Source organism: Gossypium hirsutum, chromosome D02, assembly GCF_007990345.1.
Source record: "Gossypium hirsutum isolate 1008001.06 chromosome D02, Gossypium_hirsutum_v2.1, whole genome shotgun sequence".
NCBI classification, from domain to species: domain Eukaryota; kingdom Viridiplantae; phylum Streptophyta; class Magnoliopsida; order Malvales; family Malvaceae; genus Gossypium; species Gossypium hirsutum.
The window spans coordinates 3682597-3699616 of record NC_053438.1 but is presented as its reverse complement, the minus strand read 5'-3'; the positions used below and the strand labels follow the sequence as shown (position 1 = coordinate 3699616).

The window sequence follows — 17020 nt, the reverse complement described above, 5'->3', positions numbered from 1 at the left end:
TATTTCTTCTTTTTCTGTTCGAGTTTCGATCGTGTGTTCAAGATTTTCCTTACCGAAGTTTTGAACTAACAGTACCAGCACACGTCCACAAGTCATTGCCCAATTGATTTTGTGGAAAAGATTTTTAACACCAAAAATGACAAGTTTTGTTGCTTGTTGCAGTGCTAGATACGAAGGACACTACCATTGGCACTTTGACAACTACTTCAAAAAAGTCTACCTCAATGATAAAACATTTATCAAGGTTGAACAAGCCTTCCATATTTAAAGCACAAACTCACCTTCACAAAGTAACTTTTAATTCATCTTGATTTATCAAAATCTCATCAAATCAATTATCATTAATATAAGGATATAAAATATCATAAAGTTAGTCCAAATCTTCTTGGATTGCATATCTTAGTATATAAGGTAAGTAGGCCATATAATAATCCTTGAAAAGTAATTTTATTTGATTCAATCTCTTCTTTAAACAGGAGATTATCTAAACAATATTCTCAAAAAGATGCAAGCAAATAATCAAAATATTTTGGTCAAAATTACCAACAAATAAGGAAAATTTTGTGGCTTGCGTAGTGCCAAGTGTAACAAGCACATCTCGAGTCACTACTCCTAAAACTTGCCTTAACACATTCTTTTTTATTGATTGCATGTTTTACCATATGGGAAATCGGTAGCTACTTGCATATCATTATATATAAAGGTGGGAATAGCTTAGGAATAGAGAAGGGGTATATATTAATTGTCATCTCTTAATAGCTATGTAATTCAAAAATTATTATGTACGTAGCGGTTCAATTATTACTTGAATTCCATGTCGTGGTCGAACGGTGAGAATAAGTATTGGAGAGTGGACATAGGCAGGGGAAAGAGTAATGGTGTAACGTTGTAGAATCATGGAGAGAGCAATCTTGGTTTCTATTGTTGCAAATGTCATACCAACACAAGATCGAGGACCCAATCCGAAGGGCAAAAATGCAGCCGCGGTGTAATTGGTAGCTTTGGCAATCCCGTCGGCAAATCTCTCTGGTTTAAAAAGATGCACATTATCCCCCATAAGTGAGGGTCACGGTGAAGTCCAATATTTAGAGGCAGAATATCTAATTTAGCAGGCAAGACTAACTTTCCCAACTGTACTTCTCTTGCAACTGTTCTTGCCAAGCCATTTGACGGACCATACAATCTTAGAGTTTCATTGATGATCATGGTCATCAGTTTGCAAAATAGAAAATATGTTAGATTACATCATGTTGTGATGGCTATTTAATATCTTGGTTAGATAGTTTGCTTACTGTTTTAAGTTTGGTGATGCCTTCGAGATGAGGATTTTGGTTACCAAAAATGTCAATCACCTCCCTTCTTGCTTTTTCTTGCCAATCTCCATAGATTGCCAAATGCAAGACTATCCATCCCAGTAGGGAATTAACAGTTTCTTGTCCGGAAATGTAGAAAGTTTTGCATTCATCTACCAGGTCTTGCAATGAAAGCCTATTTTTCTGATCCAAATCATGATAGGCATTTACAAGTAATCCAAGAAAATCATTGCCGAAGCTATCAGCTTCTCCATTCACAACTTGGTCTTCTCTTTTCTTAACAATCTTCATTACACAATCTTGTATTCCTTTTGCAAGTTTTTCAGACTCTAGCAAATCAGCAGATTTCCATAGCTTGCTGGAAAAGCAAACTATGGTAAGCTATATATAAGGAGAAAACCAAAGCTATGGGGAATAAAAGTCCAAAATTTGCATTCAAAAGCTAATTGAAATAAAGGAAAAACTTGGGATTAACTAAGGTTATAGGGAACATACTTGATGAAAGGAATTGTAGTCTTGGACATATTTCGACTAACAAGTATTTTCAACTTGTACAGCAGGGCAAAAATCTTCTCCCCCTCCAAGTAACTGCTACCAAATGCTGTTTTGGAAATCACTTCTGAAGTCAGTAATCTAAATTCTTGAAACACTTCAATCTCCTGGCCTTCTTGGCCATTCCACTTTTCTAGCATTGTTTCAACACTAGCAATCATTGCTGGAGTCATGTTCTGTCCAAAGAATCCTCCAATATGTAAGTAGTAGCGATGGAAAACACTTTTCAACACAAAACCATGCATGAATTCAAATTAGATTTTATTCTAAGCTAGAAAGCCAAAAAAAATTTATATATATATATATATATTTTTTTTTTGGAATAATGCTTTCAATGAAATTACTTTTTTTAATTTATATCTAACATTTTATGTGGTAAACATAATCAAACTTTTGAAAAATATTTTTTCACGATACTTATCAACTTCGATGAGAAACTCATCCCTAGCAAACAATACAAAATTTTACTAAAATATTGTAGTGTGTGTATAATTCTCGTAAATTAATTACACCAAGTTTATATATTTGGAGGATTTACCTTTAGGCTTTCCCCATGGAAAGTGTGATTGGCTAGCTTTCGATACTTTGCCCATTTTTCCCCCTCAGTGAACGCAAGCCCATTCCCCATGAGCTTCCTACTAATTTCTGGAAGCTTCACTTTTTGAAAAATATTTTCACTATTTTTCAAAACCTCTTTAACTAGTTCAGGCTCAGAAATCACCAATTCAGCTCGAGCACCGTCCCAATAAACAAAATTCTTCCCTAATCACATAAAAAGAAAAAGGATCAATCTTTCATAGAACTACGAGTTATAAATCTTAGTGAAAAAAAACAGCATGGATCTTACCATATCTGTTGATCCAGCTGTAAATATGTGGCTGTAGTCTGGGAAATAAATCATCTGTCCAGGCCACAGGTTTGCCTAATGCTTCTTGTTTCATTTTGGCAATTTCCTTGTTGTTGCCATGGATGAATCTGATAGGAGGTCCTTTGATTCCCTGTGAATTCAGTATATGCTGTATACGCAGAGGTATCCACAGATAATCGTAAAGGAACTTGATTAAAGTTACGAGGAAGAAACAACACGCGACAAGAATCACAAGCTCCATCAAGCCACTCATTTTTCCTTCTCTCAACACTGAATCCAGTTGCTCCTTTAGTTATTCTATTGTGATTTCCATATTTAACAAAGCATTTAAATGGTAATTGAGTGGGATATGGTTGTCATCTTTCTTTTTGTTCCTTCGTAGATAAGGTAAAATATCATATCTGTGCTGTAATGTCTTACCATTAATGAGGAGGCTTGAAATAATTTAGTCATTATTTATACGTTTTTGAGGGTGAGATGATACTAATATTAATGCACCAAATCATTGTGTTATGGAAGAACAAGCAACATCGTCAGTCACCCAATGATACTTAAGTTTTACCGATTAAGTCTTAACTCGATTAGTATGGGTATTGTTGTCAATGCAGGAGTATGTTGGTTTGAGTGTGCTGAAGTGCATTATCCTCTTATTTATGGATTGGGAAGAGACTATAAGTAGTTCTAGGCATTGTGAATTGTGACAGTACTCATTACTTGATTCTTGGATATCTTATAAGTAATAATTACTTTTGGCCACTAGAAGTGGAAAGAAATAGACAAATAAGAGAACAATTAGAGTTCTCAATACCACCCTTCAAAGAAAAGATAATTTATGAAAAGTAGTTAGTTATTTACCTGTCGTACACTTGATAAATTTATTATTTAATTAATATTTCTTAAAGGAAAGGAAACATATGTCTCATAGACAGTACAACAGTACATACTATCTTGAGGTATGAAGCATATCTTTTGTTTGGTAATGAACAAACCCATCTTTGGTGGCACAAAATTAATTTAAAGCTCTAGAAAAATTAATATATGGTTACCCTGTATTTAATGTGATAATGGAACACGTTAATCTTTTATAAAACAAAATTAATTCAATGCTCCAGAAGAGTTAATACATTGTTATTCAAAGAACAAAGTGATAATTAATGCACTATATATAATCTAGTTAGTCTCAAATAAATTATCAGGTTTTAAAAGGATATACGTTGTAACAAATATTATATTGAAATTGTGGATGAGGAGACAAATAATTAAATCTATTATATTGAGTAAGAATTTTGCATTGAAAAACTATGGTCTTTTCCTCTAATTGTTACAATGTATATATTAGTATGGTTAAATAATATGAGATGGTAAACCAAAAGTTCACATTAGTATCATTGAATCATGTGAATAGTAACCAGAAGTTTACTGGTCTAAATATACTAATTAATTGGCATGATTGGTTAGACCATCTCAATCAATAATGATACGATAAATAAGAATTTACATGGATATTTATTAAAGAGCATAAAGATTCTTCATTTTAAGGAATTATCATGAGTCGAATGTTCTCAATGAAGGTGATTTATTAGAACATTACTAACAAAAATTGAGATTGAATCTCTTACATTTTTATGAAAGAAATATGAGCTCATTTATCTGAAAAGTAGAATGTTTAAATATTATTTTAGTAGATGCATCTACAATATAATTACATATGAGTTATCAAATCGCAATCTATCATTTGAGAGATTATTTGTTTAATGATTAGTTTAAGAACAAAACTTCCAGATTGTATAATTGAGACAATTATTGTTAATGTTTGTGAGTTCATTTCTTAGGCTTTTAATAATCATTATATATTAAATTGTCCACACGAGTAAGTATCACAAAATCTGATGTTTATGTATATAAAATGGTTCAGCATAATTAATAATTAAATGACTCTAGTTAGTAGTTAAACTTTATTTATTTTAGAATAAAAATTGTTGTATTTATGTATAAGTACGATATTTTACATATTTAAAATTTGTACCTATCATGTTAATAAATTGTGATAAACACTCCTCGATACAGTTAATTTTACAAGTTTTGAATTACTATTTAAGAGACACAACGTTTTGACTTAAATGGGGAGAACATTCAAGATGGGTTCCCTTCTGACCCAAAGTTGAATGGATCAAATAATGAGATGAATACTGATGTGGGCCAATCTTGCCTGGTGGACTGTAATGCAGGGAGGGCTATGGAGAAGGTGTTCTCTTCTTCTAGTCCAGGTGAAGACATGTGGTAACTTTTAGATGGGGAAATTGTCGTTGTTGCTACTAAGGAGAGAAGGGTGAAATCCTCCGACGACATTGAAGGATAAGAACTAGTAAAAGAAGGGGTCGGGAAACTCAAACTAGAGTGATAGATTTGCTAGTCAGACTCTCACTGACTCAGATCTGCAGAATAGGCGAAGAACCTTGAGTCAAGTGGCGAAGGAACTTGGAATGTGGGAAAGCTTTTGGGGTTGTCTGCGAATTGTGAAGACTCGGTAAAGTTGATTACTTTAGAATGCAACGATAGAAACTTGGTTAAGAATGTCGATTCAATATGCTGCAGGTCTGGTGTGTTGCAGGTTTTTGGTTGGTCTTTTCATCGGTTTCTGTTTTCTTTAAATTTTGGTTGTGTTTATACTTGCTAGTGTTTTTTGTGGCTTTATTGCCTTTGATCCAAATGTGGATCCTATCTTGGAATATCAGGGGTATTGGTAATAAAATTAAGTACAAAGTGGTGAGACTAGCAGTAGTTCTTAATAAATTGGACACGAACTGTCTTCATGAAAGTAGAATGGTGAGTGTGAAGGATCAGAAGATTAGATCTTTGTGGCCTTATGATGTTTTTGGATTCTCTTTCTCCCCTTCAATTGGACGTTCAAGAGGTCTCTTGGTCGTCTGGGATATTGATTCTTTGAGTGTTGGATCTAAAATTTACATGCTTCGTGTTCTGTAATTGATCAAAAAGTGCTATGGTCGAAGGTCTTGGACCTGAGAAGCTCTCACAATGGTAATTTGGTGCGCTGGGCGATTTTAACGTAGTTCAAGATAGAAGCGAAAGAATAGATTGTAGTGGTAATATTGAAGGCAGTAAAGAACTTAACGAGATAATTGATCGTGGAGAATTTAGGTAAGATAATGGACTTGCGGAAATTGCAGCAATTAAAGCATACTCTTGCTCTTTTTATCCAATCGACAAGATGTTACGCTAATGGTCTGATTGTTGGTATAAAAAACAAATCTGAAAGACCATGGAAGTGTTGAAAAGTGGCCAACCATGCTGTTGTTATGTTAAAGTGCATGCAGGTTATTTGCATGTTGCAGCCCTTGTGCATGCTGCATTAACAAGTTTTTTGTTTAGTTACATTGTAATTAAATTAGTTGAAAATGAACAAGCTGATAAAAGCTTGAAGTGTTTAGGTAGTTGGATGACTAGTTTAGGTGGCTTGTTTATGTGCACAAGCAATGTTTTACAAGTTCCTAGGCTATTTAAGTGGTAGTAGGCAGTATTTACTGATGTATTTGGTTATAAATGTATTGTTTTTTCTAGTTGAATGAATGAGCAAAATGAGCTATCAGCCATAATCTCCCTTGCTGCAAGATTGTGAGCAAGTAAAAATATTTCATACATCTTGCTTCCTTGTTCTATGTCCTGATAACCCCAACAGGAAGCTTCGGGGTATTTTTCTGACATTCATTGAATTGTGATTGAGATTGGTTCGGTTTTTTTTCATCATGTAAATTGTGAGAGGAATGGCATGGCAGAGTCGTTCGTTAAACCTAGAATCAAGAGGAGACCCATGTTTAATTCATGGTGGTGCTTGATATCGAGTGGTATCTATGGTGCTTGATATCAAGTGGTATCTATGGGATATGTTTGCTGCTGTTGTTTGACTAATGCTCTTGATCAAGCCTATCCTACAATGTATCGATGTTCACAACTTAGTTTAATTCTTGCTGCTATTGCTTGCTGGAAAGGCTTTAGGATGCTAATACTGCAATTCAAATGAAATAAGGCATAACTAGTAAAAATTATATATTGATCAACAATACTGAAACATACACATATATATATTTATGGATTGCATGTTTTACCATGTTTTTGCGTTGAGTAGGGTATAGCATAGGAATAGGAAGGGGTTACTAATGTTAAAAGTGCTTTAACACCTAAAGGTGAATACATAAACAAATTGAGTTAAACCTCAAGTCCCTTAGCTATTGTGTACTTTAAGCATTGTTATGCAGTGACTCAAGTATTACTTGAATTCCATGCTGTGGTCGAATGGCGAGAATAGTCATTGGTGAGTGGACATAGGCAGGGGAGAGGGTAATGGTGTAGCGTTGTAGAATCATGGAGAGTGCAACCTTAGTTTCCGTGATTGCAAAGGACATACCAACACAAGATCGAGGTCCCAATCCGAAGGGAAAAAATGCAGCCACATTGTAGTTGGTAGCTTTGGCAATCCCTTCTTCAAATCTCTCTGGTTTAAAAAGATGTACATCATCTCCCCACTGGTGAGGGTCATGGTGAAGTGCAATATTTTGAACCAGAATATCTATATTAGCAGGCAAGACTAGCTTTCCCAGCTGAACTTTTCTTGTAACTCTTCTTTGCAAGCCATTTGATGGACCATACAATCTTAGTGTTTCATAAATAATCATAGTAATCTGTTTGCAAAACAAGAACAGGTCAGATTAAATTAAAGAATATGTACTAAACACATAATATTTGTTACATTTGTAATTGCGATAAACAAGACGTGATTGAAACACCAGCTTTGAGATCGAGATACAAAATATATTGGAATATTTGACAATTTACTTACAGTTTTGAGTTTAGAAATGCCTTCGGAATCTGGATTTCGGTTACCGAATATGTCAATCACCTCTCTTCTAGCTTTATCCTGCCAATCTCCGTGAGTTGCTAAAAGCAAGACTATCCAAGCAAGTAAGGAATTAACAGTTTCTTGCCCGGCAAAGTAGAATGTTTTGCACTCATCTACCAAATCTTCCATTGAAAGCCTGTTATTTTCGTCCGAATCATGATATGCATTTACAAGTAATCCTAAAAAATCATTGCCAAAGCTGTCAGCTTCTCCATTCACAAATTTGTCTTCTCTTTTCTTAACAATTTTCATCACACAATCTTGTATTCCTTTTGCAAGTTCTTCTGACTTCAGCATATCAACGCCTTTCCATAACTTGCTGTAAAAGCAAACTAATGTCAACCATATATAAGGAGAAAACTAAATCCATAGGAATAAACATTCTAAAATTTGTTGTTGGGAACTCGATGAGCCCAACACACTCACTATAGAAGACCTAGGACCTACAAGTAATATTATACCAACTCTTTGGAGTCGGTTAACCTTTTATTTTCTAACTTCTTAGTGCACTATAATACTAAGGCAACAAGGCCGATCATATATTATTCAAGCGGCAAGGCCGATCATATATCATTCAAGCGGTAGAACCAACTATATATAGAACCTAACTCCTCAAGTGCACTAAGTGCATAGAAAACTAAGGCTTAGCCGAGACTTACAATTATAAGAGAAAGAACACTTTATTAATGCACAATAGAATTACAATATGGCACACACTTCTCTGTTGCACACAGGTGCCAAAAATGAAAACTCCTACCCCTATTTCTAAAGTTTAGTGGCCATTGAATTGTTGACACATGTCAAGATCCTTACCATTAATATTACGAATATCTAATAACTAAAATGTTCGTGTATAATATCTACTCTTCTAGATAATATTTTTTTTTAATTTTTATATTTTAGAATGTTCTAAAAAAATTATCTCTTAAAAAGTTAAGTTTAGCTTTTATCTAGAAGTTTAATTGGCTTTCTAACATTTGCATTCAAAAACTAGTTAAAATCTTGGAACATACTTGATCAAAGGAATACTAGTCTTGAAATTATTCCGGCTCATAATTATAGACAACTCTTTCAACATGGCAAAAATCTTCTCCCCTTCCAAGTAGTTGCTACCAAAAGCTGTTCTGGATATCACTTCTGAAGTCAGCAATCTAAATTCTTGAAACACTTCAATTTCTTTTCCTTCTTGGCCTTTCCACTTCTCTAACATTGTTTCAACGCTGGCAATTACTGCTGGTGTCATGTTCTGCACAAACAGTCGTCCAAAATATTTAAGCAACCATATAAGATTTAGCTAACAATTGTTTGTTCCGTCCTAAAATGCTTTACCTTTAATCTTTCCCCATGGAAAACATGATTGGCTAGCTTCCGATGCTTCACCCATTTTTCACCCTCAAGAAGCACAAGTCCGTTCCCCAGTAGCTTGCTAAAAAAGATCGAAGGCTTCTTTTTCGGAAATGTATTTTCACTATTTTTGAGAACCTCTTTGACTAGTTCAGGCTCTGAAATAACCAGTTCAGGTCGAATACCGTTCCAATAAAGATAATTCCTCCCTAATCAAAGATAGAAAAAGGGGCCACCATTTCTTAGAACTAGAAGATTGAAAACCATACTGAAAAACATGGATGGATCTTACCATATCTGTTGATCCAAGTGTAAATATGTGGCTGCACCTTGGGAAATATATCATCTGTCAGGCCCAGATGCTTGCTTAATGCTTCCTTTTTCATTTTGGTAACTTCATGGTTGTTGCCATGGATGAATTTGTAAGCAGGTCCTTTGATTCCCTGTGAATTCAGGAGACGCTGTATACGGAGAGGCACCCACAAGTAATCATAAAGGAACTTGATTAAAGCTACGAGGAAGAAACAAAATGGGACAAGAATCACAAGCTCTGTCAAGGCACTCATTTTGGTTCTCTTAATTCTGAATTCAGATGTTTCTTTTTAGTCTCAGTAACAGTTGAATTTCTGAGTTCTCAATGATAGTTAACGTCACCATCGTTATTTGTAATTTAAGGGTTTCTTTAATGATTGATAATTATCATCATTATAATTAACTCGGATCGTATTAGTCTGTATATACAAATCATAAAAATGGACATACATAAAAAGTTAAGAGCGCAGCAGCAATGAGTATTCAACTCCTACAAATGGGTGTGTGGCCTTTTTCCTTTTTGATCGCTCCAACCAATAGCATCGAAATTAGCCAGGCAGCCGTAACATCATTATTACGCCTGATTTGGGTCAGAGATTCCTTATATCTTGAATGTGATTGGTTTGATCCAAATTCGGGCTTGGGCTTGAAACTATTTTGGAATTGGGCTGCGCTGCGGCCATGAGCAGGTACTTAGGAGGATTAAAATAATTATATATGTAATGATTCTTTTTCTCAGTAATTATATAGTGATTAACTGATTATTAAAGCCTTTTTTTTTATCATTCCAAATTTGGGAGTGAGATAGATTACACATGATTCAAATTCGGATCTTTGGTGCCAACATGCAATAATTTATCACTCCAACAGTAACTATATCGATGATTAATGAAGTGATTAGATCATTGTAAAAATACAATTTCAATGTGTTAATCATTAACTTTCAAACTATATTGTCTAAACCGAATAGGATTGGCCAGTTAGATCATGGAACTAATCTGGAGAGAGGAAAAAATTAGTTGATCCATAAATCAATATGCATTAGTTGAATTAGACTAAAAAATTAGTTGAACTGGATTTTATAATTTTATAATTTTTTATGAACTTTTTAATAATTTATTTAATTTGAATCAGACGGACCGAATTGATTGAAAATCGATGTATCAACCACTTTTTCCATCAATTCGATTCAAAAACATTGCTAAAGTAGATTACACATGATTCAAATTCGAATCTTTGGTGCAACATGCAATAACTTTAATATTCCAACTATGGATATATCGATGATTAATAAAGTGATTAGATCATTGTGAAAATACATTCTCAATGTGTTAAACATTAACCTTCAAACTATGTTGTTTAGACAAGTAGGATAGCTAGTTAGACTAGTATGGATCAATTGAATTAGACTAAAAAAATCAGTTAAACTGAATTTTATAATTTTTTATTTTAAATATTTTATGAACTTTTTAATAATTTATTTGATTTGAATAAGATGAACCGAACAGATTAGAAATCGATGTACCGACGATGTCATCAATTGGATTCAAAGGTTAGGAAATAGAAAGAAAAATGGTCTTCAATCTTTCTCCAATTGCAGCATGTAAACGATAATTTGATTGGGAACCATGTAAAAAGAAATATAAGCAATAATTCTAAATATATTTTAATTAAATTTAATTAATATAATTAATATTATAATTATTTGATATTACCAAATCAAGGCTAATCATAAAATTTAATAAAATATACGTCATTGACTGGATATAAAAGAAAATAGTAATACTATAGTACATGGGTGAAACCGAATCTAGTGAGGCTGGAGTGGCAGTGGTCGGGCACTAAACGTTCGGTCTAATAGCATGTTAGTCCCGTCTAAAATTTTTCAATTTTTATTTTAACCCTTTTAATCAATATCTAAACATATGATAGTTTTAAGTTTGAACCTCCCAAAATCTTTTAATTGACTTTCTTTTTTTGTTTGGTTTTCATAGTTTTTTAATTTGATTTCCATGATATAAAATTTAAAAATTTCCAGTAATAAATTTGGAAGAAAAAGGCGTATAGAAAAAAGGGTAAACTACAATGTCACTTTAAAATAGAATCTGTCTTATTTTGGTCACTTCAGTTTTCTTTTTCAATTTAGTCACTCTATATAAGTTAATTATGCGAATTAGTCATTGTCGTTAAAATTTCCGCTTTCAATTTCAATTTGCTTTTGTTTGGTCATTGACATTTGACATTTTGTGTTAACTTTAGACTAAAGTTTAAGGAGAAAAGTTTTGGACTAATTATAGCAAGGTCTGTAGAGTTTAGTCAAAAGTCAACAAAAAAATACCATGTGTCAATTACTCAGTGAACTAATGTGTCACATCAATAATCTGTCAAAAAACGAAAATTTTAATAGTGACTAATTCGCACAATTATTTTATTTAAAATGATTAAATTGAGAACAAAATTTTTGAAGTGACCAAAATAGGACAGACCTTAAAAGAGAAATTGCATGAAAGCTTTTACACAAGCAAGGCATAGCTAGTAACTACTATAAATTGATCAATAATACTATAAACATACATTCTCTTTCGATTGATTGCATGCATTTCATTTTCCATAAAAGAGGGAAGAACTTGGGAATAATAAACAGGTTGCAAATGCTTGAACCTTAGACATATTAAATGTCATCTCGTAAAGGTGAACATGAACTATCTACATGAACCAACTAAGTTAAAGTCTGAGTTCTTAGAAACTGTGTACTTTTGTTGGAACTAAGAACAAAGATGAATGAAAACTGACAGAAGCTTGAGCTTTAAGGCTCGATGGCTTGATGAACAAACAAAAACAGAATTGATCTTGATGAACTAAAGAAAGTAAAGAATTAAGAGAGCATTAGATGAAGAATTCTTTTATGAATTTTCATTGACTTGAAAAATGGCATAATGCCAACACATATACCAGACATAAGCTGGTCAAAGAGAAACAAAATGGTTACCTAAACATCACCTACTTCCACTAAGTACACTGAAAATTGTTAAACATAACTTGTACACTTTGCAAAGCTGATTTATCGGCTCAAACATTACCTAATTACATCAAGTACATTGACAACTTAGTTCAAATCAAACTAAACTTAGTTCAAATCAAACTAAGTAACAAAACAAACACTTGAAGTAACCAAAATGAATCAGCAGCATGAGCTTTTGTCGCAGCTGCATGGCTCGGCAGCTTGGTCTGCTCCTAGTGCTGCATGGAAGCCAGCTTCAACAACTTTAAGCACCATTATGCAGGGATTCAAGTATTACGTGAATTCCATGTTCTGGTTGAAGGGTGATAATAGGCACTGGTGAGTGGACATAGGCAGGGGAGAGGGTAAAGGAGTAGCGTTGTAGAATCATGGAGAGAGCAATTTTGGTTTCTGTGGTTGCAAAGGTCATACCAACACAAAATCGGGGTCCCAATCCAAAGGGGAAAAATGCAGCCGCATTGTAATTGGTAGCTTCGGCAATCCCATCAGCGAATCTTTCCGGTTTAAAAAGATGCACATCATCTCCCCATATTTGAGGGTCATGGTGAAGTGCAGCCTTTGCAATAAGAAGATTTATATTAGCTGGCAAAACTAGCTTTCCTACTTGAACTTCTCTTGCAACTCTTCTTGGCAGGCCATTTGTTGGACCATACAATCTTAAAGTTTCATAAATGATCATGGTGACCTGTTTGCAGAACATGAAAATGTCAGATTAAATTAAGAGATAACCATACAATTTGGAATTGTTAACAGCTTACTTACAATTTTGAGTTTAGAAATACCATCAGAATCTGGATTTTGGTTACCAAATACCTCAATCACCTCTCTTCTTGCTTTCTCTTGCCAATCTTTATGGATTGCTAAAAGTAAGACTATCCATGCAAGCAAGCCATTAACAGTTTCTTGTCCGGCAACGTAGAATGTTTTGCACTCAGCTACCAAGTCTTCCATTGAAAGCCTATTTTTGTCGTCCAAATCATGATAGGCATTTACAAGTAATCCTAGAAAATCATTGCCAAAGCTATCAGCTTCTCCATTCACAACTCTATCTTCTCTTTTCTTAACGATCTTCATCACACAATCTTGTATTTCATTTGCAAGTCTTTCAGACTCCAGCAAATCAGCAGGTTTCCATAACTTGCTGTAAAAGCAAACCAAGGTCAGGCATATATAAGTAGAAAACCAAATCCATGGGGAATGAAAGTCTAAACTTTGCACCCAAAAGCTAGTTGAAATCGAGGCAAAACTTGGGATTAATTTAGCTTAGAGGGAACATACCTGATCAAAGGAATTTCAGTATTAAAAAAATTTCGGCTCATAATTATTGATAACTTGTTCAACATGGCAAAAATCTTCTCCCCTTCCGAGTAGCTGCTACCAAAAGCTGTTCTGGATATCACTTCTGAAGTCAATAATCTAAATTCTTGATACACTTCAATCTCTTTGCCTTCTTTGCCTTTCCATTTCTCTAGCATTGTTTCAACACTTGCAATTACTGCTGGTGTCATGTTCTGCCCAAACAGTACCCCAATATTTAAGCAACAGCATAAGATTCAGCCAACAATATAAAATTTGCCAAATTGATGGCTTTACCTTTAAACTTTCCCCATGAAAAACATGATTCGTCAACTTGCGATGCTTCACCCATTTTTCACCCTCGATCATCACAAGCCCATTTCCCAGTAGGTTGCTAGCATAAACTGATGGCTTCGCTTTTGGAAAAACATTCAAACTATTTTTCATAACCTCTTTGACTAATTCAGCTTCTGAAATCACCAGTTGAGCTCGAACACCGCTCCAATACACAAAATTCTTCCCTAATCACGTAGAAAACAACAAAAAGGGTTGACCCTTTTTTACTTAAAACTACAAGTTATTAACATCATAGTGAAAAACAAGCATCCATCTTACCATATTCTTTGATCCAGGAGTGCATATGTGGCTGCAATTTGGGAAACATATCATGCGTCAAGGCCTTAGGTTTGTTCATAGCTTCCTTTCTCATTTTGATAATTTCCTTGTTGTTGCCATGGATGAATCTGTAAGGAGGTCCTTTGATTCCCTGAGAATTCAGCATATGCTGTAAACTAAGAGGCACCCACAAGTAATCATAAAGGAACTTGATTAAAGCTATGAGGAACAAAGAACATGGGACAAGAATTACAAGCTCCATCAAAACCACTCAAATTTTCTTCTCTTAACACTGAATCCAGATGTTCCTTTAATATTTGTATTGTGATTTCCATATTGGACAAGGACTTAAATGATAATTTAATGTGATATTACTGTCGTCTTTCCTTTTGGATCCTTGGAACAACGTGAAGATTAGTTGGAAGTATATGTCAGACATATTATTTTAAGTTAAAGCATCAGTGTCTATTACGCCTTACAACTAATAAAGAGTGATTATTATAGTGTTATAATCAATGTCAAAGTAAAATTGCTTCGTATGTTACTCCTCGTTCTTCCATTTAATAATGGCCTTCATCTTTTGTCCCTTTGCAACACATGAACAATTTATGGAGGGAATCTTTATGTTTGGGAAGTGCGTACAAAGGACGAATATTACCAATAATGTATATATTCCATCATTATAATATTTGTCACTATTATATTTATGTTTTTTTTATCTATCTATACTTATATCAAGTTTTTTACCGTGCCACCGATTAACTAGACATATTTAAATTAAATTTTTTTATTTTTTCATTTTCCATATATATAAATTAATGACTTTACCATTGTAACTAAAACATCAATTAATTTTTATGTAAAAACACTTAATAAATATATTTATTATATAAATCATTTTATCCATATTATCGGTGTGCGATAAATCTATAATGTTTTATTGAATTTTATTATTAGAGTTGATAGTTGTTTCATAAGCTCTAAAAAATTAGTGCTTCAAGTCTAATATGTAGATGGAGAAAATTTTGGAGGAATAAAAATACATCATATGGAATTTTTTTTTACTTTAAATTAAATTAATTAAAAAAGAGGTAAGTTAATAAATTAAATCCTTTTAAAACCTCTTTAATCATAATAAAGATTATTTTATTTAGGGATAAGCATTCGATCGAATTAAACCAAATCAAGTAATTTTTTTTTGAATTAGTCAAGTTAATGAGTTCTATTTTATCATCTTAACTTGATTTAAATTTTCAAATGAAGACAAGTGAAATGAAATTTGAGTTGAGTTGAATAAATTTGTTTGAGTTTAACTTTAAAAAAAATTTCAAACCGATGATATTGAAAACTTGTAGACAATATAACTAAATTCCAAGATATAGAAGCTAAATGTATACCTCATGTATTTTGAAAACTATTTTAAAGTAAACTAATGCCAACAAAAAAAAAAAACAAAGATAATTAGTATGATAAACTTGATTTGATAGTGTAGTTGTTTAAAGTCTCAATTTTATCATTTTGAAAAAAAATAAAAAATATAATTTAACATTTTTATACTATTTTATGTTTTTTAAAGAATTTTAATATATGTTTTTTATTTTTTTACATATTTTTATAAAATTATGAAAATAAATAAAATTATTTTGTAATTTGTTAGAGGGACCAATTTTTAAAATTATAAGGACCTAAAGGATATTTATATCAATATGTTACTTGAGTTTTTCGAATGATTCGATTTATAGAATTAAACTCGACTCAAACTCAAAAACCAGATCAGTTGTTCTAATTGAATAAAAAAATATTGGTTAACTCGAAATTAAAAATATTTTTTTCAAATCAAATCAAGTTTTGTTAACCTTTAATTTTATCTCTAATGAATTTAATTTAATTAACACATAAATAATGGAAAAATATTTTATCTCATGTGTTTAATAAATTGAAAAATTAAGTATTGAATTTATATTATAAAACTATTTGATATATTAATAAAAATTAAATATTACATAAAATTATTTTGTTTGATAGTAAATAAATATTGATTTTGTTTGATATATTAGTAAAAATTAAGGTGGTTTGTTGTATCCCTTAAACATGGTGGTGCTTTGCCACAGAAGAGAGCTGGGTAAAGTAAATGTAGGTGTGACTGTAGATAGAATAACAAGGTCCGCTGCAGTGTGCGGTGCTAGATGCCTTGGCCATTTTTGACCCTTTCTCGTCTTTTTTTTTTTCAATGTTTAGAATACTTCGCGTCCAAGCATGAATTGAAACCTTGATTAGGTCATTTAAAAATAGAATATTTTGGCATGGACTTAGAGAGATCTTTTTCATGTTTTTATTTTCGTACATTTTTGTGCTTTTCTCTTGACACTAGCTAATTCTTTTTAACGTCTTGTTATACATAGAGCTCGAGCTCGCATTTGATAGCTTAACATGGTTGTGTGCGGGTGTTGAAATATGCAATTTATTATTATCTGGATATATAATTTAATTTAAATGAACTTTATTTATGTGTTTGTTGACTAGAAGCGAGTCTCTTTAGTTTTTAATGCTACTAATAAATTAAACTTCTGAAATGCGTTATATGATTATTTATCGATAAAGGAATCAATAGTGTTCATCTTGATTATCAAGAAGGTAAGAAAAGATTGGTTTCTATGAATTTGTCAACAACTATAACCAATTTATCAAAGAATATTAAATTTTATCTTTGCATCAATTATTAGACTCATGAATCTAAAGTGATATTTTACCTTTGACTAAGTTTTCATTATATTGATTTGAAA

At 32.7% G+C, this 17020-nt stretch overlaps 3 protein-coding genes and 1 long non-coding RNA gene across 4 annotated transcripts; 1 reads left to right on the top strand and 3 right to left on the bottom strand.

The window, feature by feature from the left end:
* Window positions 1–778: 778 nt before the first annotated feature.
* Window positions 779–2038, bottom strand: LOC107933068 (cytochrome P450 CYP749A22-like). The gene is made up of 4 exons (XM_016865220.2): window positions 1809–2038; window positions 1337–1671; window positions 1124–1183; window positions 779–1026 (listed from the first exon to the last, which is right to left on the bottom strand). The coding sequence occupies exons 1-4, from the start codon at window positions 2036–2038 to the stop codon at window positions 779–781; spliced, it is 873 nt and encodes a 290-aa protein (XP_016720709.2).
* A 403-nt stretch (window positions 2039–2441) lies between these two features.
* Window positions 2442–3185, top strand: LOC121214432 (uncharacterized). The gene is made up of 2 exons (XR_005910039.1): window positions 2442–2781; window positions 2876–3185. It is a non-coding gene; the product is annotated as an uncharacterized lncRNA (long non-coding RNA).
* A 3589-nt stretch (window positions 3186–6774) lies between these two features.
* Window positions 6775–9724, bottom strand: LOC107933085 (cytochrome P450 CYP749A22). The gene is made up of 5 exons (XM_016865235.2): window positions 9285–9724; window positions 8978–9201; window positions 8662–8894; window positions 7589–7967; window positions 6775–7430 (listed from the first exon to the last, which is right to left on the bottom strand). The coding sequence occupies exons 1-5, from the start codon at window positions 9556–9558 to the stop codon at window positions 6990–6992; spliced, it is 1551 nt and encodes a 516-aa protein (XP_016720724.1). The 5' UTR covers window positions 9559–9724; the 3' UTR covers window positions 6775–6989.
* A 2466-nt stretch (window positions 9725–12190) lies between these two features.
* LOC107933086 (cytochrome P450 CYP749A22) lies at window positions 12191–14569 on the bottom strand. Its single transcript, XM_016865236.2, has 5 exons — window positions 14238–14569; window positions 13920–14143; window positions 13605–13837; window positions 13089–13467; window positions 12191–13011 (listed from the first exon to the last, which is right to left on the bottom strand). The coding sequence occupies exons 1-5, from the start codon at window positions 14497–14499 to the stop codon at window positions 12571–12573; spliced, it is 1539 nt and encodes a 512-aa protein (XP_016720725.1). The 5' UTR covers window positions 14500–14569; the 3' UTR covers window positions 12191–12570.
* Window positions 14570–17020: the final 2451 nt, after the last annotated feature.